Consider the following 27,890-nt stretch of genomic DNA (forward strand, 5'->3'; position numbering starts at 1 on the left):
GAATGTTTTCAGCTGTCCGAAACTGAAGTTAACATTCAGTGAAAATATCTAAAAAATAATAATAAAGAATATTTACATTGCAATTAAAGTTCTAAGCAATCAAAACAGAGGCGTTACTGACTTTGGACTTTTGCTCAAACACATAATACCAGCAAGGAATTGTTGCTCATACACGAAAGCAGCAAAGTTGAAAAATTGCTTTAAATTATGTTTTTCAACGTTTTAATAATTCACGAAAACTTGCAATCTTTCTGCTTTTGTGCGTTTGACCAATTCTTTACAGGAGGAATGATCATAAACTGCAAAAAGCGAAAAGTAATCAAGCAACCAAAGCCTAATCAGAATGAGCAAAAACGAATCCAATTAAATTGTTCTACTTTTATATTAAAGCCAAGGAATTCAATTAAATGACATTCTCAAACCTTGTCAATATCCAGTTCAACTTAAATATATTCGAGGTTATGTATGAGATATCTAATTAGATAAAACTAATTGCCTCAACTGGTTCCATTATAACGTATGATGACAAATGAGGTTAAAATAATATTAATTTTGGCAGCAATACAAGGGAGCATAGCAGAAAGTTTGAAAACTGATGCTGTTCGCCCAGGTGAAATAACTTCACTCAGCTTAAACGGTTTCACAAAACACAGGTTTTTCCTCATTCGTTTGACACTATGGGCACGAGCATAAACAAATGCATCCTGATGTTTTCCTGACCTGTCCGCTCTCATTCTTTCCTGATTAATAATGTGGCTTATTTTAATGTGTATCATTGTGAGAAATAAATACAGTTCCATACTTTAAGTGGGTTTACCTTCCTCCTTTTCATTAAATAAGTGTCACTCCCAACATTTCCCTGTTCTTTTCTTTTTCAGTATTTGCATCCGTTAACATGTTTTTACGTGCAAAATACAACACACAATTAGGATACTGCCCAACATATGCAAAACCGGGAACCGAATGTCAATTTAAATAATCTTAAATAATTTTATGATCTTTTTATTTATCCAAATGAACATAGCTATGAATTATGTCCCTTAATAATTTAAATAAAATACATCAATTTGAAAATAAACCCAGGCAACATATCTATATAAACTACTGTAGGTTATCGTAATGAGAACTGAAACAACTTCTGAAATGGATGTAGTTTTCTACAGTAATTTAACTTAAATAAATATAGTTTTATAAAATGTATATACTGTGGTTATCCAATAAGAATTTAAACAATTTTAAAGTTTATTTTTGAAAGTGATGCATCTATTTAGTGTCTTCCCCAGAACTTGAATCGAATAAACTTTGCATAAATGGAAATAAATTCTTCACTGACAAGACACACCAGCCTGCCTGAGTTGGGCAAGTGGCTTGCTGCGTCATCAGGTGGCGCCGGCTGAGAGGCGCATGCGCGGGGTCCAGGAAGTGCTGGGCAAAGCAGAGAAGGAGTAGGAGGCAGAGAGCAGCTCGGCACGGCATGGAGAGATGGAGTCTCATCACCATCGTACTCGCAGTCAGCTTCACAGTGCGCTGGGCAGTGTCTCTGAATTCTTACTCAGGTCAGTCAGTCAGTCAGTGAGTGAGTTGCCGTTCTCTTCACCTCTGTTATTTAGCCCCACACAATGCAAAAAAAAAGACCACTCCCTACCCCAAGCAGAACGTGTAAACAGTTGTGTGTAAACTGCAAAGGCTAACGACAACCTTTGCATTTAATAAGCACTGTGTAAAATGACAATATCGAGTGGGCTTAATCTCTTGTTAAAGGCTTTGAAAAATGTGTTTGGCAAACTATGATTGCTTTTGGAAGTCTAGAATATAGTGATGTAAATTGTGAAACCACTTGCCCGTGATATAACATCTTGCAAAAATTAATTAGTGGATTTTCTGTGTCTTTCTCAGTCCTCCCCAAAAAAGTTTGCCAAGTGTGTTTTTCAAATTGTAAAGCAGGTGTCAACTGGCTTTCTTTTTTCTTCTACCAGGTTCCTGAATCGCTGGAGCCTGCTCCACCTTGATGATTTTTCATACTTCCCTTCAGCTATTCACACTGTCTTTGATTTCTCTCATTTTTGCCTCCTTTTGTCTCCTGTTAATATCATGACTGCAATTTTATCATCTCCTGTACTCCACCCAAGTCATCATGTTTGTTTTCCTGTGTATTTGTTTTTTTTTACCTTCCCCCACCTTTCCCTTGTGTTTCTTTTTTTAAATGCTGTTGATCTGTAATATCTGGTAGTCCTGAAGAAGGGTTGAAGGACTGAAATGCTTACTGCTGTTTTACCACAGATGCTGTCTAACCTACTGAGTATTTCCAGCTCTTTCTATTTTTATTTTCAGATTACCAGCAACTGCGGTATCTTGTTTTTTGCCAAACACACACACTTCCACCGTGCAGATTTCCCACCTTTTCTCCCAAAGGTCCTGGAATATAATTCCATGGGTGCCAACAGTTCATCACTTCCTTGCTTACATGGCCATTTTCCATGTGTGAGCTTAGACCACATCCTTATTCACCTCCTATAACCATCCTTCCACAGTTCTGGTTGGGGTTTGGTCCCTCATTGTAAAACGCTTGCAAATTAAACACACTGAATAAGAGCATGTCGTTGTTGACTTGGTACAATAGACTTTGGCGGGGGCGGGGGGGGGGGGGAACGTGTATCACATATGAGCCCAATCCTGTCCTCACGCAGCAGCCACAGACTTCAGCAGGGTGGTTATATACTAAGCAAGAGCCAAGAAACCAGGGTAATACCTTTCCTACCCGAGTGCAGTAACACTGAGGCTAATTATTGTACTGCTGCAGTAACTGAAATCGGCTAACTTACCTCAGAGCGGAGATGCAACTGGGGACCTCCTTGGTCTGTGTTACTCACTTTCCCCATGGGGCAATGCAGTTATGCTCAAGAGTAGAATTTGCCAAAAATCTTTTTATGAAAGTAGTGCCCTTTAATGTTGCCTGTTCAGCTGTTTTTTTTCTGTATCCTCAGGTGCTGGGAAACCACCTATGTTTGGTGATTATGAAGCTCAGAGGCACTGGCAGGAGATTACCTTCAACCTACCCATCCATCAATGGTTTGTAGTCTCATTATTCAATTAATTCAACATTTATATGTTTTGGGGTGTGTCGCTGAGGATTTTCTTTAGAATATGTGATGAAGTGAAAAATTTCTTCGCCCCCCCCGCCCCGCCCCGCCCCGCCCCGCCCCCCCTTTTCCTCTCCTGTTCCACTCCTGACAGCACGGATGTTGGCTCTGGTAGTCTTCCAGTATCTCAATCAAGTGTATGCAAGCCTGGACAGGGAATGCTGGGAAGTGCTTCACCCCTTGGCAGGGGCTTGGCATCACTGTCAAGTGCAGTCCTGTTCTTACCTGACACCCAGCAGGAGTCATTGGATATCAATCGCAAGTGTGATCCCTGACTTTCTTCGTTAGACCATGGTACTAAGGTTAATCGTAGCACCTTAACTACTGCCCTGTTGAGTTCGGCTGACTCTGCAGAGACCTGGGATTGAACCTGGGACTATCTTGGTTCTATATCGGGTGGTGCAATTACCTACAGATCCATTGAGAGTATGTTGCTAAAATATGTAATATGAAGGTTCAGTAAATTAACCTAATTAAAAATATATATATGTAACTTTTTTTTTAAACCGATGCAGGAACCAACTACTTCTGAATGCATTCTCTTTATGGTTGATAGCATATAATTGATTTGTTTCTCTCTTCAGGTACTTCAATACAAGCAGCAATAATCTGAAGTACTGGGGCCTTGATTATCCGCCTCTTACTGCTTACCACAGTCTGATTTGTGCATATGTGTAAGTTCGATCTGCTATCGCTAATAAGGCAACTCATATTTAGAATTAGTCTTCAGAAATCTTTAATATAAAATGTGAAATAGTCAAAGTTCCAGTTCTTGATCAGTGACCACCCTCTTCCTGCCCCCACCATGGGAAAGTGTAGTAGTATAGATGTTGGATGAGATCAGGATCATTCTTGGCTTTTATGCTCTTTGTGCTCATACTTGCTATCTAGGTTTGCACGTGAAGAATAGCCACTGGTAGCATTGGCATTATACCCCAGCATAAATTACAAATTGCAAATGTACAGTTTAGATGTTGGAATGAAGCATTTGTCAATGGTTATTCAGCCCACTTAAGCCAGCTGCCACAATGTTGCCATTGAAACTTGGAAAGAAAGCAGCTTGTGTGAACTGTTCTGATGGAGGAGGCTAGGATCAGGCTCAAGATGCACTCACCATAGTCAAACAGCCTGCTGACCTTCACTGTTCAGGCTCCCATATGTGGACTACCCACTTGGGTGAGGTATCAAAGGCAGTCATACCCCAGTCTGAATCATTTCCTTTGGGGAGGAGAGGGAATTAGATGGAGGGAAAAAGAAAATTGTAGTACTATTTGTCATTGGATATCGTTTATTGATTATGTGCACATTTTTAAAAAGTGAAATGCATTCTTATTCTAGAGATAAACCTTTTTGTTTTTTACTCAGAGCTGAATCGATAAATCCTGAGTGGATTGCCCTTCATACATCTCATGGGTATGAGAGCCTTGGACACAAACTCTTCATGCGAGCAACAGGTAATTAAGAATTTTAGAAATAACTGCAAATCGGAAATTAAATGAAAGGGAAATGAACAACAGGTTGATGGTTGTGGTTGTCGGAGGACAGTCAGTCCAGCTTCAGGATTCCTCAACAAAGCATCCTCAGCCCAACCATCTTCAGCTGCTTCATCAATGACCTTCCTCCATCATAAGGTCAGGTGTGGGGCTGTTTTGCTGATTATTCCATAATGTTCAGCTCCATTCGCAAGTATTCTGATCATGAAGTAATAAAAGACAATATCCAGGCTTAGGCTGGCAATTGGAAGGTAATATTCATGCCACATAAATGCCAGGTAAAGACCAGCTATCTCCCCCTGATCTTCAACGGCACCACCATCAACTTTGGATTGTCATTGATCAGATACTTACCTGGACCAGCCATATCAACACCGTAGCTGCAAGAGCAGTGAAGAGGGTGGATAATCTGACAAATGGCTCAACTTTTGACCCCTGAAAGCCTATCCACCACAAGATGGTGGATTTTCTGTTACTTGTATTGTTTAAATCCTTTGTCCCTCCCTACTTTGGCCACCAAGCGGGCAAGTCACTTCATTACCACAGTGATTAAGTAGCATAACTTGTAATTGAAGTGGGCACCTTAGGCAGTTCATCAATCCCAGAAGTGACGTACATGAGATGTTTGAGGCAGCACAATGTGCAAGAATTTGGACTGCGCAAAATGGTAGTGGATGAACTCACTTAGACAACTCAAATGGTTTGAACATGTAAGTAGGATGAATGGTGACAGACTGGTAAATATTGCAATGCACTTGGACATAGATTAAGGCCACGTGGAAGAGCACAAAAACACTTCTACCTTTATTAAAAATGATAAAACAATTTAGCTTTATGGAAGCAGTATATCTCACTTATAGGGTGTAGATTAATTTATTCATGAATTAATTCATAATCCATCCTTTGAATTGATGGTGAATATCATGCAGTCTTATCTGGTTGTTTTTTTTGAAGACTGTTGAAAAAAGTTTTAATTTTAACTGAATTTTAGGCAGATTCTGGGATGGAACACCTCCCTGCTGCAGCACACTCTATCCAGTGACCTATCTGAGCATCTATTGAGACCTAGTCATTTGGTGACTTGAGGATTCTGAAGGTCATCTGAGGTTACTGGGCTGACTACGAGTATTCATTTTCTTCTCCCCCGCCCCATACAAAAAGTCTCGCGGATCCATAAAAAACAAATCTTAAATGTCTAACCATACCCATGAGTGAAGTGATTACTTTTTCCAGTTGTTTCTTGTACTGCAGTGCTACTTACTAACTTTATATTTGAGGTTACCAACCAATGTTTTGAGTGGGGGTCTCTGGATTTCTACAATTCACTTTATCATGGTGTGATTGGACACAGTGAACCCCTGGTGAAACACATTGAACCACAGTGTGATAGGACCAATTGAATGCAACACGTTTAAACCATTGCTTGAAGCAACAGACTAAGCCAAGCGGCAACCCCTTGACCCATGGTAATACGGGATAGACTCAACCTACGGTGTGATGGGACGTGAACCACGGTGCGCCGGGACGGACTGAATTCATGGTGCAACAGATGCAAAATACTGCAGACGACGGAAATCTGAAATAAAAACAGAACGTGCTTGAAACACACTAAAGAATACCCCTTACTGCACTACTAGGAATTTTTTCATTTTTCCCACCAGCCATCTCCTGGTGATCTGTGAGATTGCCAGTTGGGTTCCAATTAGTTCTGAATTCTGGACGATTTTTAGCAGGATTTAGACTGTTCCAAGTCATTTCAGAAAGGACCCTCACTGTTAGTAAAGACTTGCATTCCGTTAGTTTGGGCTGGATTAAAGCACCAGTAGTGAAAGAGCGCTGCACACGACTGAGGTGAATCCACAGCAGCTTGGCCAAGATTGACATTCCAGCTTTCCTCAGCGTCATGTTGCTGAACGTTGACAATCCAGCCTGCTGTGCCACCCTAACTTTTTGACATGCCAACTACAGATGTTCAAAACCAGGGGACACTGGTTAAAGTGAATAAAATCATATGGAACTTTTTTGACACAAAGGGAAATAGGCTGAGCTCCTCTGGTGGCTCATTTGGTAAAGGTAGCATGTAACTGACCCATTTAGGAGTGAAATTAGCAAGCTGTTTTTCACACACATGGTAGTGGAAATCTGGAACACTCCCTCAAAAAGCCGTGGATGCTGGGTCAATTGAAATTTTGAAGACCGAGATTAATATGATTTTTGTTAAGTAAGGGTATCCAGGGATATGGAGCAAAGGCAGGCAAATGGAGTAGAGGTATAGATCAACCATGATCCAGTTAAATGGTAGAAATGGCTCAAGGGGATGAATGGCCTACTCCTGTTCCTATGTTCCATACAAACCAAAATGCCAGGGGTTGTCCGCGGCCTTTGCAGAGTTAGCTGGCCTCCATATTCGAGATGCTACGATTGGTGTTGGAGTCCTTGAGAGAGGGGAAATCAGTTAAGGTTGGTAGTGTTTCCTATTTGTTGATCCTGGGTCTTGTTATTTATACAAACCTCCACCCCACCCCACCCCCCAGTGAAAAGTGTGTTGATGCTTACCAGTTGTCCAGAATCTCACATGATCAGTGGCCACGTGGATGAAGTACCTTGGGGTGACTGGCAGCTGTGGAATGGTACCACAGATGTGTTGAACAAATTACTAAAAGTCTATTGAAGCAGGCGGTATAAGTGGGTTCAAGAGTCTCGACAAGGAATTGAAGAATATATTGAAAAGTTGAGCAGGTAGGATTGATCTCTAAAAGGGATGGGCCTTTTAAGCCTTTAGGCTTTTTCCTGTTCCTAAAATTTTTTTATGTTTACAGTTCTCTGACATTCTGCCAATTTTGTTTAGTGTTTGTTGCAGACCTTGCTATATATGTCCCTGCGATCCTCTGTTACATTCATCACTGTGGAGGACCAGAGAGCAAGAAGGTAGGCATTACAGTCAATGTTACTATGGCAATTGCAAAATTGACAACATCAGACAAATGCTAGCTGAGAGATTTTCAGTCATGGGCCATGTACCCGAGGCATCAACTTGCACAAAACCTATAATGAAGCTTAGAAGTGGCAAGTTGTTCCAGGGGTCAGCCAAGTGGCATTAATATATCCTGTTTTCTCTGTTGCTATTTCTAGTGCTGCATTTTGGTTAGAAAAGCAATGCTTTATTTAATTTTAAAAAATCAAGCTGTGTCAACAGAAAGGAAGAAATAATTTGCATTTATATAGCACCTTTTACAAACTCAGGATTTCCCAAAGCACTTTACAGCCAATGATTTAATTATTAAGTGTAGTCATTATTTTTCTGTAGACACAATTGGCAGCCAATTTGCATAGAACAAGGTCCCACAAACAGCAATGAGATAAATGACCAGTTAATCTGTTGTTCGTGTTGTTAGATGAGGGATAAATGTTAGCCAGGACATTGGGAAAACTCCCCTGTTCTTCCTCGAATTACACCATGGAATCTTGTACGTCCATCTGAGCAGGAAGATTGGGCTTCAGTTTAACATCTCATCGAAAAAGTGGCACCTTGGAAAATGCAGCATTCCCTCTGCACTGCACTGCCTGGATTATGTGCTGAAGTCCTGGAGCGGCACTTGAATGCACAAGCTTCTGGCTCGGAGACGAGAGAACTACTACTGAGCCAAGGCTGAAATGCATTTGAAATGCTACAATTTGCCACTGTTCCCAGGACTAGTGGGGTGGGGGAGAAAATCAGCCAGAATTCCATCTCCTGACCACTGTCCAGTAACTTTAGTCCTGGAAAGACACGTGTGAGCGCACAAGATAAATATAGGATCAGACTGATTTTTCTCCTCCACCGCCAGTCAAGTAGCCTATCAACAACAACTGTCTGGAATTGTACACAAAGAATAGTGAGATACTGGAGGCAGCCAATGCCTACAAGACCAGGAATTGATTCTTGGGCCTTTCTGGTCTGTGTGGCTCAGCATCACACTGAGCAATATATTTACCCACTAGGCCATCAAATGTGCTAATTTTTAAAAGGAGGCTTCAGACATGGTCTCAGTTATGCTATAATAAATGTTTATTGCAACAGGCAAAATAAAGTTGAGGCCTTGCAAAACCAAACAACAAAAAAGATAAAATACGTAGAATCAGCCGCTTCTCCTTCGAGCAGAGAAGGTTAAAGGAGATTTATAGAGGTGCTCAAAATTAAGAGGGGTTTTGATAGAGTAGATGAGAAACTGTTTCCAGTGGCAGAGTGGTCAGTAACTAGAGGACAATTTAGATAATTGGGAAAAAAAGCAGAGGAGATGAGAAATTCTTTTATGCAATGAGTTATGATCTGGAATGCATTGCCTGAAAGGGTGGTGGAAGCAGATTCAATAGTAAGGTTAAGGACAATCCCTATCTCTCCTCTGCCATAAACTGCCAGTCTGAGTTCCTTTTCATCCTTACCTCTGACATCCATTCCAAAGAGCTGTGGACTTCAGTTAATCTGCCTCTGTTGGCTTCAGCACATACCTGAACCTTTACGATCTCAGCCCTCCCACCACAGTCTACTCAGTTTATTCATTCCAGCACAACCCCATCAGACTATTTTATCTGAGAACCAGCACTTGATTAAGCTCTTCGCCATTCACCTCCCACTTCTCGCCAACATAGTTAACCTCTTCCTTTCATCATGTATCATTTTTCTCCTTCACTTTCTCTCTCTCTCTCTCTCTCTCCTTTCTCCTCCCCCCCCCCCCCCCCCCCCCGGGCCAATTACAAACTCCCATTATTTTGCAGCCCTCAAATGTATCATTGCTGCCCTACTCTATGCCCGCCATTCCCTCCAATCTAATTTCCATCCTACCCACACACCAAGACTGTACTGGTCATCTACTCGCATCTTGTGCAGCTGTGACTTTTTTCTATTCATTGGGTGTCACTGGCCCATCCCTAATTGCCCTTGAGGAGGTGGTGGTGCGCTGGTTTCTTGAACCGCAGGGGGAAGTTAAGAGTCAACCACATTGCTGTGGGTCTGGAGTCAGAGGACGGCAGATTTCCTTCCCTAAAAGGACATTAGTGAATAAGATGGGTTTTTACGACAATCCGGCAGTTTCGCCATTACTGATAGTTTTTAATTCCAGATTTATTTAATTAATTGAATTTAAATTCCCCAGCTGCCTGTGGTGTGATATGAACTTGCGTCTCCCGATCATTAATCCAGGCTTCTGGATTACTAGTCCAGTAACGTAACCACTATGCTACCATACCAGACTACAATAGATTATCCCTCTTCAACCTCTACGTGGCCCAGTGTCAGCCAGTGGGTTCAAGTCCCATTCCAGAGACTTGAACACACAAATCTAGGCTGACGCTCCAGTGCAGTGCTGAGGGAGTGCTGCACTGTCAGAGGTGCCATCTTTCGGATGAGGCATTAAACCGAGGCCCCGTCTGCTCTCTCCGGTGAACGTAAAAGATCCCATGACACTATTTCGAAAAGAGCAGGGGAGTTATCCTTACTGTCCTGGACAATATTTATCCCTCAATCAACATCACTAAAAAAAAACAAATTATCTGGGCATTACCACATTGTTGTTTGTGGGAGCGTGCTGTGCACAAATTGGCTGCCGTGTTTCCTATATTACAACACTTCAAAAAAAGAAGTACTTCATTGGCTATAAAGCGCTTTGGGACGTCCAGTGGTCATGAAAGGCACTATATAAATGCAAGTCTCTTTTTGATGGTCAAACACTACATTTTCCTCCACTGCCCCTTTTCTATCTTCCACCTTCATGGCACTGCTCTCTCCTGGTATTATTCCTACCTTTCTGAAAGCAATGGCCCAGAAAATGATGGGGGGGAAAAAAAGCATGTGAATGTTGCACGCTGTGAAAATGGTCTAGCAACTTATGTCGAGGAAGAGATATCCTGTGATTTGCGAATCGCCACAAGTTGCTGGACAATTTGCATCAGTCCACCATTAGCTTCGCAAAAACAGCACCTTGCCCTTAACCTTCCTGTGATTTTCAAGTTGCTGCATTTGCACATAAATTGGCCATTAAACACTCTCTCAAATTTAATTTTACAATTTTTAAAAAAAAAAAAAAAAATTACATTTTTTTCTTTCTTTTCCTTTCTGACTCTCTCCCATGCTCCAATCTTTCTTTCCCCCCTCTCTCTCTTTCTGTACCTGATTTGGCATTGAATTCACCTACTTTTATTTACCCTCCTTCTCATTTCTTCCTCTTTATTTCTCAATCCTTAAATCTCATTGGTTAAGGAGATACACTGTTTGTCCTGTTGTTCACCAAAGTCCCAGATGCCCTGTTGCCCTCACCTGAGCTGTTATCAGCTGGCACTTCCAGCAACTTTGTGGGCAATTTTTTTGAGCCAAATGGTGCAGGAACAAGTCTGACTAATCAACCGCTCTTGAGATGCCTCACTCCAGCAAATTCTGGGCCATAATGGCCCAGAAATTCTAGTCAGGGGCTTCCCGCGGGTGCAAGCCCCCGACCTGCACTTACCTTGCGCGCCGGCAGTTGAGTTGTAGGGCCTCGTGGAATTTTGATCCGGGGCCTGGCCCAGCTGCCGGCGTGCAGTGCTTGCGTGTCCCAGGGGCGCAGTTAGTTCGATACATCCCCTGGGATCACGGCCATGGGTAGCCAATTGGAGGAGGGAAAAGCCCATTCATAAGTCTTGACAGGAAGTGCTGTCAAGACTTATAAATACTACGGCCCCAAAATAGCAGTAAACCTTCAAATAATTTTTTTTTTTAAATCACACTTTTTAAATAAACTATAAACTACATTAAATAACTATTTTAAACAATTTACATTTTTGAAAAAATAATTTTATATTCTAACGGGGCTAAAAATAAACTTACCTTGCTTTAAAGTATTTAAAAATAATAAACCTGTGGAAAAAATGTTTTAATTTTAATTAATTGACCACTTACCTTGTAAAAAGCAGGCCTTGTACCTGCTTTTTACATTTCTAAATTCTAAAGACTTACCCTCCCGGAGAAACCTGTTTTTAAAAAAAAACGTAAGTTGAAAGCGCACGCGCAGATTCCCCCGCGCGCACGTTCGACCTCTGAACCACTTCATTCAGAGGAACAGAAGTGCCGGTTTCCCGCGCATGCAGGAAACCGGCACTTCCATCGGGCCCACGCGTGAGTACCCCGTGCGTACTCACCCGTGGAGACCCGAATTTCTGGGCCATTATCTCCTCTGATAATTCCTCTTCCCATGCCCGTGTGGTCATCTCCAGTGTACCCAAGGCTCCACCCCTGGGGCCCACTCCTTTTCCTTAACTATATGTTACCAATGGCGCTGTAATCAACAACCATGGGGCCAGCTTCATTTGCATGCCAATGATGCCCAACAATTACCCCTCTGTCACCACCCTTAATTCTACAACTGTCACCAAGGTGACCTGACTACCTGTCTGACATCAAGTTCTGGATGAGCCAGCATTTTCACAGAATCACAGAAACCCCACAGTGCAGATAGAGGCCATTTCGGCCCATCGAGCCTGCACCGACACATATCCCACCCGATCCCCGTAACCCCTACATCAACACATATCCCACCCTATCCCCGTGTATTTAATCCCCCTAACACTAAGGGTCAATTTATCATAGCCAATCAACCTAGCCCGCACATCTTTGGACTGTGGGAGGAAACCGGAGCACCCAGAGGAAACCCACGCAAACACGGGGAGAATGTGCAAACTCCACACAGTCACCCGAGGCCGGATTCGAACCCGGGTCTCTGGCGCTGTGAGGCAACAGTGCTAACCACTATGAAGCCTGAAGCCATTCTATTCTGATCCTACCAGAAGCTTGACACATGAGGTCCCACTTTTATCTCCCTCTCTTGCCACTCCGACTGACGTTGGTGTACAACCTTGGTGGCTTGTTCAGTCCTGAACGGGGCTTCAAACCCCAATCCAGTCCACCCTTTTTCTTTCTCTTTCTGCTCCACCATTGGTGACTGAACTTTCAGTGTCCACACCCCTACATTCTGGAATTCTGTTCTAAACTAATTCGACTTTCTACCTTTCTCCACCTCTTAAGTCTTGTCCAAACCTACCTCTTCAGCCTTGTCTTCAATATCCTCTTGTAACTTCTCTTTTACATTTGCTTGGCATCCACCGCACTCCTTTTAAAGGGCCGTATTGTCCGAGCGGAGGCTTCCTGTGTGCGGAGGCCTCCGATCTGGAAAAAATCTACGGACTTACCTGAGAGCTCCCGAGGTCCGGACACTTCCGCTCCTGGGCCTCTCCAACTCGAAATGCGCATAGTCCACATATCCCAGATGCACATGTGGTTCGCAAGCGTCCCTGGAATCACGTGGACCATGGGGAGCCAATAGGAGAAGGGAATCTCCCTTCATACACTTGACAGATAGACCTGTCAAATATGAGTGGAGATCACCCCAAAAACACAAACATAAAATTAAAAAAAACATTTTTATAATGAGTTGAAATTAGTATAAAAACTTAATTAAAAAAATAATTTGTTTTTTACGGGGCTAAAAATAAACTTACCTTTTTTAAAGTATTTTTAAATGATAAATGAGTGAATTTTTAAAAAACTTTTTTCGACTCTTATGCTGGTAAAAGCAGGCGTAAGATTTCTAAGGGTTTTCTGCGGGCGGAGGGTCCCCAGAAAGCGGAACTATCCGCCTGCAGAGGCCTTTCTCCAGGGTAGGCGTCCAATCTGTCAAGCGCATTCTTGACAGATCGGAAATGCCGGTTTTCAGTGCATGTGCTTGGCATGCCTGAAACTGGCACTTCTGATGTCCCTACGAGTGTACACAGCCCATACACCCATAGGGATTGGAATATCTGGCCCAATGTATCTTGAAATATTTTGTTTTGTGAAAGGTGCTACATAAATGTAAGTTGTTGGGTGTTTTTCATAGCTGAAATGGGCATAGTGCAAAATTTCACACATCCACATTTACTTAAGTCCTTGGGTGACCTCACTACTACATACCTTGATAATTTAGTACATTAAATTCATCACTGGTTGGCTGAAGAGACATACTGATGGTGTAATGGAGCTCAGTGAATTTAATTAAGTGACTGGTGTAGAAACCAGGCACCCGACGTTCAAACGCCTGGCCTGAACTGAGTTGACTAATCTCATTTTCAAGTGTTTGGTCTCCGTGTTCTGTGTTAGGGAGAGGGGGGGGGACAAATCAGCTCGGGTTCCCATTTCTGATCACTATCAATGCGTGTATGTGCATGTTTCTGTATTTGTGGACACATGTTGGGTGAAGGCACGATAGGGCTCCACTGTAATGAGTCACCTTCCCATGAGAAAAATAGCCTGCCGGCACTTGCTGTATAGGGTCATGTGAAGAATGTCTACACGGGTGCAGTATCCAAGGACACTTTTATGGAAGCATACCGCAGCAAGGGTTAGTGTCTTCAGGAGAGGAGATGGGGAAATTGTTTTTTGGTGGGGGGGGGGTGGGGGGCAATTTTAGTGAAGGTGACTGAAAGTTTAGGACATGGGTAGAGAGTTTCAGTTAATTCCTCTGGAACATAGCCGTGGAATAAGTCAAGTCCATTTGATCGTGCAGCAGTGGCTTACATGACTTGAGGATAGCGTCACTTGAAACCGCTCCGAGGTTTTAAATTCTGTCACATTACGGAATCATCGTTAGATTTACAGGTATTTTTGTATACTGAAACAACAAGACCAAATCGTTAACATGCTCTAAATGCTGATAAAAGTCAAGGTGAAGGCTTGATCTATCGTGGGTGCGTCAAGATAGCACGCAAAATACGTATGCCATGAAACCGAATCTGTTTGGCTAGTAAAACATTTTTGAAATCGTTTCCCGAGAAGCATGCAGGAGAGCTAGTTTGGGGGGGTGCTGGTGGAGACTGCTAGGCAATCAACAGCTGAGAGGGAGAAGTAATGACATTTATTCACTGTTCGTCCCGTGTAATTATCAGAGTACTCCATATAAAGGTAACAGCTGCAATTGTGCATTAACTGCCCCATGTATTTAGTTGTGCACCGTGTTCCTAAATTAGCATCTGCGTTACGTGACTAAAATCACACAGGAGCGCAACGCATTTATGTCGTAGGACACAAATCCCTAGCAACCGTCTTATCAAAAAACAGAATACAAATGTTTTTTCCATCTCCGCTGCGTATTTTTATTTCCCCATTTTCTCCTGAAAACACAAATTCATACTGAGCTATGGTGCCTCAACCAAGTGGCTCTTATGTAAGTCTAGACAGCAGTATATTTGACTGTGGAGGGCATCACAGTCAAACCTGATCCTATCCTGGCCTCGTGTCCACACTTGTTCACTTTCCAACAATCACTAAATATTTGTATGCAGATGCCCTAGTTGATTTTCCCTCTTTCGACTCCTCCCTTCCCCCAGCCCAAGGGTGCTGGAGCCAATTTAATGTCTGCAATACCAACCCTGTTGAGATTTCATAACTCTGCACACTCCAGCAATGGCACCTGGATCTTTCTAGTGTATATGCTTCAGTCCTACATTGGGTGATCAATGCTTTTGTAAAAGTTAAATATTGACCCAGATTTTGCTGTACTAATAATGGCAAGGCTGTCAGCGCTCAGGGTAAAACTGACAGCAACTTCTGGTGTCTGCACATGTCCAATTAAATGCGGAAATCCAGAAGTTGCTGTCAGTAATACCCTGCTCCTCCAGAGGCTGCACTGTTGCAGTCTTCACTGATGGAATCTGCACAGAGATCACTGTAATGGCGTGAACCTAAGCTAATTACCCACTATTCTCGCTCTAAAGACATGAAAAAGTTAGGGCTTGTACAGTCAGGAGTAACTGAGTTTTTAATGGCACAATAAATGATCATTACTGCTAAGGTTGCAAAATTCTGGGAATTTTTAAGAGGAAACTTTCCATGGGAATTTTCGGGAATTATGGGAATTTATGGGAATTTTCAGTTTTTTTTGCACACTGATGGTTTTTGTCTCTGACCCTTATATTATCTTTGTCGTCAAAATAGACATACTGTTCCATACAAATAAAAACAGGCTTTCAAAACTTTATTTAGGTTATAATTTTGAACTTTATTGAACCCCCACAAAAAAGACCCATCTAAAATAAAATAAAAAGAGCGTCAGCTTATTTAGCCTGTAATTTGTCCTTATTTTGTCCCTTTGAGTCTTCTACTCATGATTCTTCTGAGCCTTGTACTCCTCATTGATCCTCCTGATTCTCTGGCTCTGACGTGTCCATTTCCTCCTCTGTCAGTGTCTAGCTGTGTGGTGGACACTTCTGTATCTGGCTCAATAAGTTGTAGGTTTGCCCGGATAGCCACCAGTTTCTCCACTCTCTTGTTAGTCAGCCTGTTGCGCACCTTTGTATGCATATTCCCCAAAAGTGACCAGTTTCATTCAGAGGCCGCTGATGAAGGTGGGATTTGGAGTATCACCGATGCAATAGGTGACAGGGCCTCAGATGCACAAAGTCCCTTCCACCAGGTATGTGCACTGATGCTTGCATGATTCCCATATCCCATCCCCATTCCAAAGACCTTGCTTGGTAGAGAACTTTGCCAGACTTCCCAGAACTTTGCCCACATCCAGATTGAGATGGTGTGAGAGGGTAGAAATCACACTGTAAGCGCTGTTGATCTGTTCTCCAGAAAGTATTGGTCTCCCAACATGCTTTGGGTCCAGCATGTATGCTGCAGCATGAATCGGCTTGGCACAAAATTCTTGACGCGTCTGTATGAATTGAACAATTGCCTTCTCCTCTGCTTTGAGCAGCAGGGATGTGGGTAGGGCAATGCTGATTTGTTCTTTTAAATCAGTAAAAAGCCTGAGAACATCTGACAAGACAGCGTCCTCTCCTTCAATCTGAGCAATTGCAGATGCTACTGGTGAGAGTAGTTTAAGGCTGCTAACCGCTCGCTCCCAAAACACATCATCCAGCAGTATTTTCTTGATGGTGGTTTCCATATCCCCAGACTGGGATATTGCCATTTCTTGCAGCGACTCCTTACCCTCCAGAAGGCTGTTGTACATTATGACAACACCACCCCATCTAGTGTTGTTGGGCAGCTTCAGTGTGGTGTTCTTGTTCTTTGTCATTTGCTTGGAGTTGTAGGTTGCTGCAACTACCTGTTTTCCCCTGACATACTTAACAACTTGCTTGGCTCTCTTGTACAGTGCTTCCATGGTTCTCAAACCCATGATGTCCTTGAGGAGCAGGTTAAGCCCATGAGCTGCGCACCCAATAGACGTAATATGAGGGTAGGCCTCCTCCACTTGAGCCCAAGCAGCCTTCATATTCGCAGCATTGTCAGTAACTACTGCAAAGACCTTTTGTGATCCAAGATCGTTGATGACCGCTTTCAGCTCATCAGCAATGTATGTGCCTGTGTGTCTGTTGTCCTTCGTGTCTTTGAGCTTTCCTTGGACTCTGTTATACTCCGCCTCCAGCAAATAAGTAGACAAAGCATGTCTGGTGGGAGGACAGTATGCAGGGCGAACAACATTGAAAAATCTCTTCCAGTACACATTGGCTGTGAGCATGAGGGGTGAGCCTGTTGCATATACAGCTCGAGCAAGGCACTCATCTGCATTCTTCTGGCTATGGTTATCCATTGTATCAAAGAACCTTCCAAGTGGGCCAGGAGTTGCTGATAAGGAGCCTGATGCTGAATGAGAACCATCATCTTCTTGAATGGAAGCAGAGGAACTCTGGGCTGACTGCTGTGAGCTTTGAGTGAAGTTGTTGCATTTGGATAAATGCTGCTGCATCTTTGTGGCATTCTTTACATATGGCTTTCTACAGTGTTTGCACATGTACACAGTCTTTCCATCTTTAATGCCTGGGGTAAAATGCTTCCACACATCTGACGATATGCAGAGAAATAAAGGGCATTCATCTGTGTCGAACTGCGGTCGATCAGCACGATTGCAACAGGGCGAGTACATTTTTGCTGATGCTCCATGTGATGGAAGCATGACTTGTACACACACGACGCTACATCACCAATAGTGTATTATTTTGTATATTTTAAATTGAAGGACAACAGAGTTCAACAAGTAACTGGTTTATTTGGTATAAAGTCTGATTTACTTACTGCATCATCACATCAGCAGAAAACAAAATGACTTCCCTCAGGACCCCTAACCTGGATCTTAAAAAAAACTATAGCAGTCTTACAGATGCCTGCAGGCCAATCACAATTCGATATGCAAATATTACAAATAGAGGGAGCTAATCGCTCATCCACTCATCCAACCAATCAGGACACATTTGTTCACAGTCACACACAAAACTTGTAATTATTAAAACAAGCCAAGTAAGAAGATAAACATATATTGATTAAGAAATTCCTTAATAATTAAGATTCCATCTCTGTTAGTAATTTTAAGAGAGGACCTATGGGGGGGGAAAAAAAAGAGAGAAATACAAAAAAAACAATATTATGCTAGCATGTGCTTTTTTGGGCAAAATTCCCAAGCTAAACTTCCCGTGGAAAATTTCCGGAAATTTACCGGAAACTTTCCACCCCTTTGCAACCCTAATTACTGCTGAACAACCTCTCTGACCCTAAAAAATTAATTTTACAAGCGTGGAGTCTTATTCCCTCAGAAGAAAATCAATGCTGCTGATTTTAGTTTATTTGTTTTTATGTCTGTCCCTTAATCCCATATGTATGTCCCATTCTTTTATTTTGCTTCCTGTACAATGGTTTAAATGTCATTTATATTTCCTGTTTTTTACTTCCTGCTTTGCAGTCTGCGTGTCTCAGTGTGGGATCTTCAGTCTGATTGGTTGATGAGCCCCCCTGTTCACAGACGCCACAGATCCCCTGTAGAGGGTGCTGCATTGGATTAGATGCCCGATGACAGGAATTTTCCCCTGACAAGCCCACCAAAAAGTCTCTGGGCAACTGTACACAAGGTGAACGGCAAAAGCTGTTACTTCGCCGTTCACAACAAAATCCAGGCCATTGTATTTTTTACTAACTGTTTTATTTATGGTCAGCTGCATTACGTGTGTTGGGATACGTTCCACATGCTATCATCTGGCAGCCTTTGAAGGCAATATTTACCTGGCCAGTTGTATTTGAGCACAAGAAAGAAAGCTGTTGGCCTGGTTAAATGTCTTAACTTTGCAGTCCAATTGGCTCGGTGGGTAAATGCACCATGCAATTTGGTACTGAGCCATACAGACCAAAACAATCCTAGGTTCAACCTTTTGTCTGAATTAGAAGATCTAGTAACAGTTGAGAGCTTCAATTTACCTCTGGTCCTGTATTAGGGAGATTTGGGGGGGGGAAACCAGCCAGAGTTCCTGTAATAAAATTAGTGTTGGGTCAGTTAGACGTGAAATCAGGAAGCATTTTTGACATAACAACAGAAAATGCTGGAAAAACTCAGCAGGCCAGGCAACATCCGTGGAGAGAAATTAGAGTCGACTCTCATTTCTCTCCACGGATGCTGCCTGGCCTGCTGAGTTTTTCCAGCATTTTCTGTTGTTATTTCGGATTTCCAGCATCTGCAGTATTTTGCTATAGTACACCAGTTACTGGAAATCTGGAACTTTTGCCCCAAAAGGTTGTGGATGCTGGGTCAACTGCAGCTTTCAAGACAGATCAAGATTTTTGTTAGGCAAAGGTATCAAGGGATATGGGAAAAAGGCAAGCAAATGGATTTGAGATACAGACCAGTCATGAATGACGGAACAGGCTTGAGGGGCTGAATGGCCTACTCCTGTTCCTATGGTCTCACTGCTAATTGCTATCAAATGAGCCCTGCTGGAAAGCGTGTGTCTGTTGACATCTGGTGAGGATAGGATTGCGCTCAGTCACAGTACTTCATGGTCAAATAACCTGGCCAGGGTCAGGCTTGATTATGGTGTCCACCATGGTCAAAGAGGCTGAACATAAGAACATAAGAAATAGGAGCAGGAGTAGGCCAATCGGCACCTCGAGCCTGCTCCGCCATTCAATAAGATCATGGCTGATCTGATCCTAACCGCCAATCTACTATCATAGAACCGTCTCCTGAATCTAACAGAATTAGACACACGAAATAGGAGCAGGATCAGGCTACACGGCCCCTGGGCCCGCTCCGCTACCCACAGGGCCATGACCGATCCGAACCTAGACTCATGTCCAAATTCCTGCCCGCTCCCCGTAACCCTTAATTCCCTTTACTTCTAGGAAACTGTCTCTGTTTTAAATTTATGTAATGATGTAGCTTCTACAGCTTTTTGGGGCAGCATATTCCATGGACCTACCACCCTCTGAGTGAAGTAGTTCCTCCTCATCTCAGTTTTGAAAGAGCAGCCCCTTATTCTAAGACTATGCCCCCTAGTTCTAGTTTCACCCATCATCGGGAACATCCTCCCCGCATCCACCCGATCCAACCCCTTCACACTCTTGTATGTTTCAATAAGATCGCGCCTCATTCTTCTGAACTCCAATGAGTAGAGTCCCAATCTACTCAACCTCTCCTCATATGTCCATCCCCTCATCCCCGGGATTAACCGAGTGAACCTTCTTTGTGCTGACTCGAGAGCAAGTATGTCCTTTCTTAAGTATGGACACCAAAACTGTACGCAGTATTCCAGGTGCGGTCTCACCAATACCTTGTACAACTGAAGCAATACCTCCCTATTTTTATATTCTATCCCCCTAGCAATGAAAGCCAACATTCCATTGGCCTTAATCACTTGCTGCACCTGCATATTAACCTTTTGAGTTTCGTGCACCAGGACCCCCAGATCCCTTTGTACTTCAGTACTTTCCAGTTTCTTGTCATTAAGATAATAACTTGCTCTACGATTTTTCCTGCCAAAGTGCATAACCTCACACTTTCCAGTATTGTATTCCATCTGCCAAATCTCTGCCCACTTACTTAGCCTGTCGATGTCCCCTTGCAGGTTTTTTATGTCCTCCTCACTCACTACTTTCCCTCCCATCTTAGTATCATCTGCAAACTTTGATATGTTACACTCGGTCCCCTCCTCCAAATCGTTAATATAGATTGTAAAGAGTTGGGGACCCAGCACTGACCTCTGCGGAACACCACTTACACTCGCCATCTAAACTTACACGAATGGGCACTTTGCCAAGGTACCAGAGGCACCAGTGAAACCACAGACCAGTATGAGTCAGCACCTTCAGGGAAAATGGGGAAATAAAAGTACACAGCAGGGATGGAAAAAGCATTTGTGGTATATTTGGCAAGAAGGCTGCTTTAGATTTATATTACAATGGCCTGAGCACCCGAGTTTGGATAGTGGGCAAAAATCACCCAGGGTTCCCACTCCTGATCAGTATCCATATCCCCTGTTGGAAAGTGTGCCTGTGTTGTTCGCTGGTAAGGGGTAGATTGGGCTAAGCTCTGATGTCCTTAAGTTGAATAAACTGCTAGACACTTCATGTGAAAGTGACCACTTGGGTGAGGTACTGCAGGGTGTCCAAAACATTTGCAATCCCAGCATGAGTTAGCATCTTCAGGAGAGCTGGGCAGAAAATTGGTTGGGGGGAAAAAAAGTCATTGCTTATCAAAAGCCATGGTTCTGTGTCACTGTATCTAAATATTCATTTATTGATGCTAATTAATATCTGAGGGGTATTCCAAACCTACAAACTCTACTTTTACTCTTTGCAGGTCTCGTCTATGCTGTGTGCATTGCTGTATCCTGGACTCATTCTTATCGACCATGGGCATTTTCAATATCCTTACCAGTAGTGCTTTTGAATTTTGTAAAAATTGCTCCCCCAATGGTTAAGTGAGTGACTACACTGTGTGGTGTGGCACTGAGCCATAGTGTAGGGTGGTCCCAGGTTCAAACCCCAGCCTTCAGTGAGTTAACTGATTTCAGCCAGGATAACTTCAGTAACCCCTGGGCTAAGGGGAAGAAAATTCAGTCAAGATTCTGCTTCCGATTGGTCTTCATGGACCCCTGCTGGAAAATGTGTGTCCGTGTTGGATGAGGGCAGGACTGGGCGTGGTTGCAATACCGTCCCAAGTTTAAATAAGCTGCTGGTATTTTCACTCTGATGAGGCAGCAGAGTGTCCAGCACCCATGGAACAATAACTTAACTGGACCAGCCACATAAATACTGTGGCAACAAGAGCAGGTCAGAGGCTGGGTATCCTGCGGCGAGTGTCTCACCTCTGACTCCCCAAAGCCTTTCCACCATCTACAAGGCACAAGTAAGGAGTGTGATGGAATACTCTCCACTTGCCTGGATGAGTGCAGCTCCAACAACACTCAAGAAGCTCGACACCATCCAGGACAAAGCGGCCCGCTTGATTGACACCCCATCCACCACCTTAAACATTCACTACCACCGGCGTACCGTGGCTGCAGTGTGTACCATCTACAAGATGCACTGCAGCAACTCCCAAATCCGCGACCTCTTCCACCTAGAGGGACAAGGGCAGCAGGCGCATGGGAACACCACCACCTCCAAGTTCCCCTCCAAGTCACACACCATCCTGACTTAGAAATATATCGCCGATCCTTCATCATCGCTTGGTCAAAATCCTGGAACTCCCTACCTAACAGCACTATGGGAGTACTTTCACCACACGGACTGCAGTGGTTCAAGAAGGCAGCTCACCACCACCTTCTCAAGGGCAATTAGGGATGGCCAATAAATGCTGGCATTGCCAGCGACGCCCTGATCCCATAAACAAATTTTAAAAATACACAACTTTAGAGGTGAAGAGAAAAGCGTAATGCATACTAAAATAAAATACCTGCCTCTTGATTATAAGCAATTGGGAATTTTGTTGGTTGCCATTCAAACTGAATTTGAAAAGGATTGACTCAAGTGTGTGTGTCTTGAAACTTTATCTAAATCTTACATAATTTCTGGAAATTTTGAATTACCATTTTTCTGTTGGAACGTTTTCATATGTGCAAGTAGGTGGCTTTGGCCTAATTTCTCAGTATTGGGACATGGCAGTGAAAGAGGTGGTGAGAGTATTGGTTTGTCCACGTATGCTGTCTGGGTGAACACTGTGCTATCCTTAACATGAAAACACATACAACTCTATCAGTTTGGGCCTTGCCCTATGGGGTTTGCTGGGCCTCGTGTTTGATCGAGTCCTCTTTGGCTCCGTGGCATTTTGTCTGGCTCTTAATTATAAGCAAATGGAACTTTACCACGCACTGCCTTTCTTCTGCTATCTCCTTGGCAACTGTTTAAAGAGAGATCTGAAAGGTGAAGGGTGAGTAACTGAAACAATGTGTTAAATAGACTTGTGGTCCTTGTCATGTCATGTGGATCAAGTGAGGTCTATTTTTAAGACTTGAGAATTGTTCTGTTTTGCCCTCCCTCTGTAAACCGCTTAAAATAAACATGTAAACCATTTTTTTAAGTATATCAGTTTAACTAAAAATGGAAATTTTTCTTAACATTTGATTTTAAAATTCTATTTTTTTCCTCAAATTTCTTCTTGCTAAGCAACCTTTTTTGTAGATAATTGTTGGGGTGATTTTGTGGTGTCCGACTGGAGTTGTACAAAGCCAACCTGCAACTATATTTAATGGTGAATACACCACTCCGTGTGGAAGAGTCTACAGATCAGAAGGTCCCAGGTCTGTGCTCCATTACCTCAGGTGGAGCAGTGATCGGAATGCTGTAATTTGTCTTCGAACGGATAGGGACGGATGAAAAAAATCGGCAGGGCTCTGTTCTGCATGTTATCCATTCACTCCTACTGGAAGGTGGATATGTAGACTGCACGAGGACAGAATTGGACTTGGCTGAAAAGGCCCCCAAAGTTGATTAGCCTGCTGTCACTCAGTCTGAAGATTCGGATGTGTAGAATGGCCACTTGTACAAGATATTGGAGAGCTGTTGCTGCTTGTGGAACCATATCCCGCCATGAGTCAGTGTGCTCAGAAAAGGCGAGGAGAAAATTAGAGGTGGAATATACTGTTGTTGATTGTAAGAAAATAATCTTGCATTTATAGAATGCCTTTCAAAATCTTGGGACGTCCAAAGCGCTTCACAGCCACTAAAGTACTTTTGATGTGTTATAATATGGGCAAACGTGGCAGCCAATTTACACACAGCAAGGTTCCACAAACAACCGAGTTAAATGACTTGAGCTGTTTTGTTGGTTGAGGGATAAATATTGGCCAGGCCACTGGGAGAACTCCCCTGCTCTTCAAATAGTACCATAGATCCACCTGAGTAAGCAGATGGGGATTCAGTGTAACGTCTCATCCAAAAGACAGCACGTCCGACAGCGCAGCACTCCCTCAGTACTGCACTGGAGTGTCGGTCTAGATTATGTGCTCAAGTCCTGGAGTGGCTTGACCCACACAACCTTCTGACTCTGGTGAGAATGCTACCATTGAGTGAGGAATACTTGTGGAAGAGTTGTCTACACCAGCTGAAAGATCTTTTACTAGGCACAGTAAACCTATGATTTTCTTTGTTGCGTCTGAACTACTCCTTGACTGGTATTTTAGTTTTTAGTCATCTTTTGAGTTGACGTAGAATAGTATTCGTCATACTTATTGAAGCCGTGCTTGTCTACCAAGGGCCGGTGCTATAGGAGTATCGAAAGATGAAATTGCTGACAGCCAAAAACTGCAGGCGACATACGGTGTGCTCATTACAGTCCATAATTGTATAAAGAGTGTTGGAACATAACCTGTTTTGGGGCAGGGGGCGGAGAAGGGAGGAGGAGAGGAGAAATTGCAGACACTTTCAGACATTCCTTTATAGATATTATACACTATAGAACCCATGCTGTGCTCTTGGAACCCAGGGCTACTTTTAACAGCTTGTATTTCTGCCACTCCTATTGCATTGTCTTTTTTGTTAACACGTGAATTGTGGAAACTAAATCATGTTGCACTGAAAGATGAAGTGTTGGAATCTCACCTGATAACATTTCAACTTCCCCTCACCCCCTAGTAACTCAAATAGCAAAACTACCTTCCAGTGTGGTATGGAGCCATGCAGACTAGGAAGGGCCTAGGTTCTATCCCCAGTCATTAATTGATATCAATTGATGGTAGATGGTAGAGGTGCTGCAGCTGGCTTCCACATTTTTTGGGCTATAGAGGGGGGGAATATTAGCCAGAGTTCTTGCCTACGATCACTATCCAGTGTCCCCTGCTGGAAAGTCCACGTGTGTAGATATCGATTGAGGACAGGATGTGGGTCCACTGCGATAGCCTCTGTAGCTGATTAGCCCACTGATGCTCACTCGTGAAGAAAGCCACCCAGGCGAGAATTCTGGAGGACTGCTGACATTATGAAACTCTCTGCGCCCTCAGGAGAGGTTGAGAGCAAATACGGTGCTATGTAACATTTGGCTTCATTCCCATTTCATTTTGCTACCGGCAATGGTAGCATAGTGGTAATATTACTGGACTTGTAATTGAGGCCTGGACTAATAGTCTGGAGACATGAGTTCAAATCCCACCATGGCAGCTGGGGAATTTAAATTTAAATTCAGTTAAATAAATCTGGAATAAAAAGCTAGTATCCGAAATGGTGACCATGTAACTACCAGATTGTTGTAAAAACCCATCTGGTTCACTAATGTCCCTTTTTTAGGTAAGGAAATTTGGCCTATATGTGACTCCAGCAATGTGGTTGATTCTTAACTGCCCTCTGAAATGGCCTAGCAAGCCTCTTGGGGGCAAGTTATCTAAATGGAGAGAAACTGCAAAGTGCTACAGTACAAAGGGATCTGGGGGTCCTGGTGCATGAAACACAGAAGGTTAGTATGTAGGTACAGCAGGTGATCAGGAAGGCCAATGGAATCTTGGCTTTTATTGCAAGGGGGATGGAGTCTTGCTTCAGCTATACAGGGTACTGGTGAGACCACACCTGGAATATTGCGTACAGTTTTGGTTTCCATATTTAAGAAAAGATATACTTGCTCTCGAGGCGGTTCAGAGAAGGTTCACTCGGTTGATTCTGGAGATGAGGGGGTTGACTTGTGAGGAAAAGTTGAGTAGGTTGGGCCTCTACTCATTGGAATTCAGAAGAATGAGAGGCGATCTTATCGAAACATATAAGATTGTGAGGGGGCTTGATTGGGTGGTTGCGGGGAGGATGTTTCCACTGATGGGTGAGACTAGAACTAGGGGGCATAATCTTAGAATAAGGGGCTGCCGTTTCAAAACTGAGATGAGGAGAAACTTCTTCACTCAGAGGGTAGTAAATCTATGGAATTTGCTACCTCGGAGAGCTGTGGAAGCTGCAACATTAAATAAATTTAAAACGGAGATAGACAGTTTCCTAGCTGATAAGGGAATTAGGGGTTACGGGGAGCGGGCAGGGAAGTGGACGTGAGTCTAGGTTCGGATCAGCCATGATCCCATTGAATGGCGGAGCAGGCCCAAGGGGCTGTATGGCCTACTCCTGCTCCTCCTACTTATGTTCTAATTAGGGATGGGCAGTAAATGCTGATGCCCACATCCTGTGAATGAATAAAAAGAAAATCAATGCTAGAGAGGTGGAAGTGAGCCTTGCTGCTCAAGAAAACATACCTCTTCTCTTCTGTTACAGGATGATACGGTTGATCAAAATTGCCCTCATTGTGCTGGTTTCATTTGCTTGCTGCTGGCTGCCCTTCCTCCCCAGCTTGCAGCAGTCCCTGCAAGTGCTTCAACGGCTTTTTCCAGTTGATCGTGGCCTGTTTGAGGTATGTTTGGAAAATGAGTTTCAAGTGATATTACTGATCATGTTTGTTTAATTATAAATGTTTATGTACAGTATTAAACTTTGAGATTGTAGCAGCTGTCAGTAATTTCAAGCCATGAAACATCTTTGATATATGCACAAGCTTGGCTGAAACACTGGGAATGTTGGGGGAAAAAGGCATTTTAATAATTGAACAAAGGTCGGGAGTCCAATTATCCAACTAAACCTCAGCCACAGAGCCCAGTGTCCTCACCTGGCACCAAGTTCATCAGGAAATCTTCCTGACTAACATTTCACCGATAATATTAGCTCAGCATCAGCTTAGAAGTCTGCAGCGGATGACTTATTAGGTCATGGGTGAGGATGAACTTGAGAAATTGTTAGCGTAAGCACTCTACGAGTTGAGTGTGACATGTTGGCCATCTCCAATTGCTGTTTTAAAAAAATATGCTGATAAGTGTAAATTACATGATGAGCTATAAAATTGATATCTTGTTCAGTTTGTTTGTAGAATGCATCAAGTGTTAACCTTCTAACCTTTCTCTGTGTCCTCATCAAATTCAGGGCAGATATTCTATCTGTGCCATGTACGAGGGAAATGGTTCCATCAGTCTGGGGTGTGGCAGGCTTGCGTGTGAAGTTATGTCTCCTCCAGTTGTAACATTGACAACTGTCTCTGCCGTTTCTATTTCCTGTCCTGAACAGAGGTATCGAATATTGCATTCTTGATACTGATATCACAGCCATCCACAGCTCATTTATAGAACGAATCTGCCCCAAACTTAACCCTTGAAATTGGCGGTGCACTTGCATTGTAAACACCACAGTCTTGTTGCCACTGACACGGCTGTGCATGTTGGAGACTCACACCAGACTTTGGTGTTTGGTGCACTGTAAACAATAGCTTTGCTGAAATCAAAGGTGCAGGCGGCAAAACAAATTTGTGACCGTCAGCCTGAGTGACTGAAACTAACTTGTTCCGGTCCATGCAGGTAGCAACGGGTTTCAGCATCACTCGCCTGTGGAATTCCCCAGCAACAGGCGCAATGCAAAAAATATATAGTCTTCAAATGTTTTCTGAAACAACTGAATGAATGGGAGCCATTTTGCACGTGCAAGTCTATTTCAAAATCTTATTTAGATAGGGTTTTTTAATTTGCTCTAATGATGCCGGAACCACCTCACTACCTGTACATGGCAGAGTGGGAGTGCTTTAGTTGTTGGTGGGCTCCATGTATTTGTAGCTTTTGTCTTCCTTTCTGTATAGTAAATGGGGTGCTTTTAACTGCAGGGGTGGGGGCAAAGTTCAAGTGTACAGTTTCTTAAAGCAGTTATCTATGACTAGAAGGTTGGAAGTTTTTTTTTTACATAATTAGCTTCTCCTCCTTCTCCTGAAGTTGCCAATTCATGCTGGCTTATGGTTCCACAGGTGTTGGCCACCTTCCGGTATCTTCCAAGTGTGAGTCTAGACATTAAATGTCAACAGGCTATTTAACTGGTTGTGGTATTCTATCCAAGCCCATTCCTATACTCATTCTACATTGACATACAAGTACTTTACACTGGATTCACTGGCAGAAATTGGAAGCAAGAATCCCCCTCCTCCATCCCATGCATCCGTCTTGGCAA

At 43.1% G+C, this 27,890-nt stretch overlaps 1 protein-coding gene across 3 annotated transcripts in view; it reads left to right on the plus strand.

Annotated features, from left to right (window-relative positions):
• Positions 1 to 1,344: 1,344 nt before the first annotated feature.
• alg6 (ALG6 alpha-1,3-glucosyltransferase) overlaps positions 1,345 to 27,890 on the plus strand; it is a 64,259-nt gene continuing 37,713 nt past the window's right edge. Inside the window, exons 1-8 of one of the 3 annotated variants that reach the window (XM_085982686.1) lie at positions 1,345 to 1,556; positions 2,985 to 3,069; positions 3,725 to 3,814; positions 4,506 to 4,594; positions 7,482 to 7,561; positions 21,244 to 21,308; positions 22,630 to 22,815; positions 26,127 to 26,262. In XM_085982686.1, the coding sequence (XP_085838812.1) occupies positions 1,475 to 1,556; positions 2,985 to 3,069; positions 3,725 to 3,814; positions 4,506 to 4,594; positions 7,482 to 7,561; positions 21,244 to 21,308; positions 22,630 to 22,815; positions 26,127 to 26,262 (813 nt within the window). In that variant the 5' untranslated portion in view covers positions 1,345 to 1,474. The remainder of the gene's footprint in view (positions 1,557 to 2,984; positions 3,070 to 3,724; positions 3,815 to 4,505; positions 4,595 to 7,481; positions 7,562 to 21,243; positions 21,309 to 22,629; positions 22,816 to 26,126; positions 26,263 to 27,890) is intronic. The other 2 variants (XM_085982685.1, XM_085982687.1) reach the window with 2 other exon arrangements.

The sequence above is a fragment of the Somniosus microcephalus genome, chromosome 3 (assembly GCF_052327205.1).
Source record: "Somniosus microcephalus isolate GS21.2 chromosome 3, FLI_Smic_1.0, whole genome shotgun sequence".
NCBI classification, from domain to species: domain Eukaryota; kingdom Metazoa; phylum Chordata; class Chondrichthyes; order Squaliformes; family Somniosidae; genus Somniosus; species Somniosus microcephalus.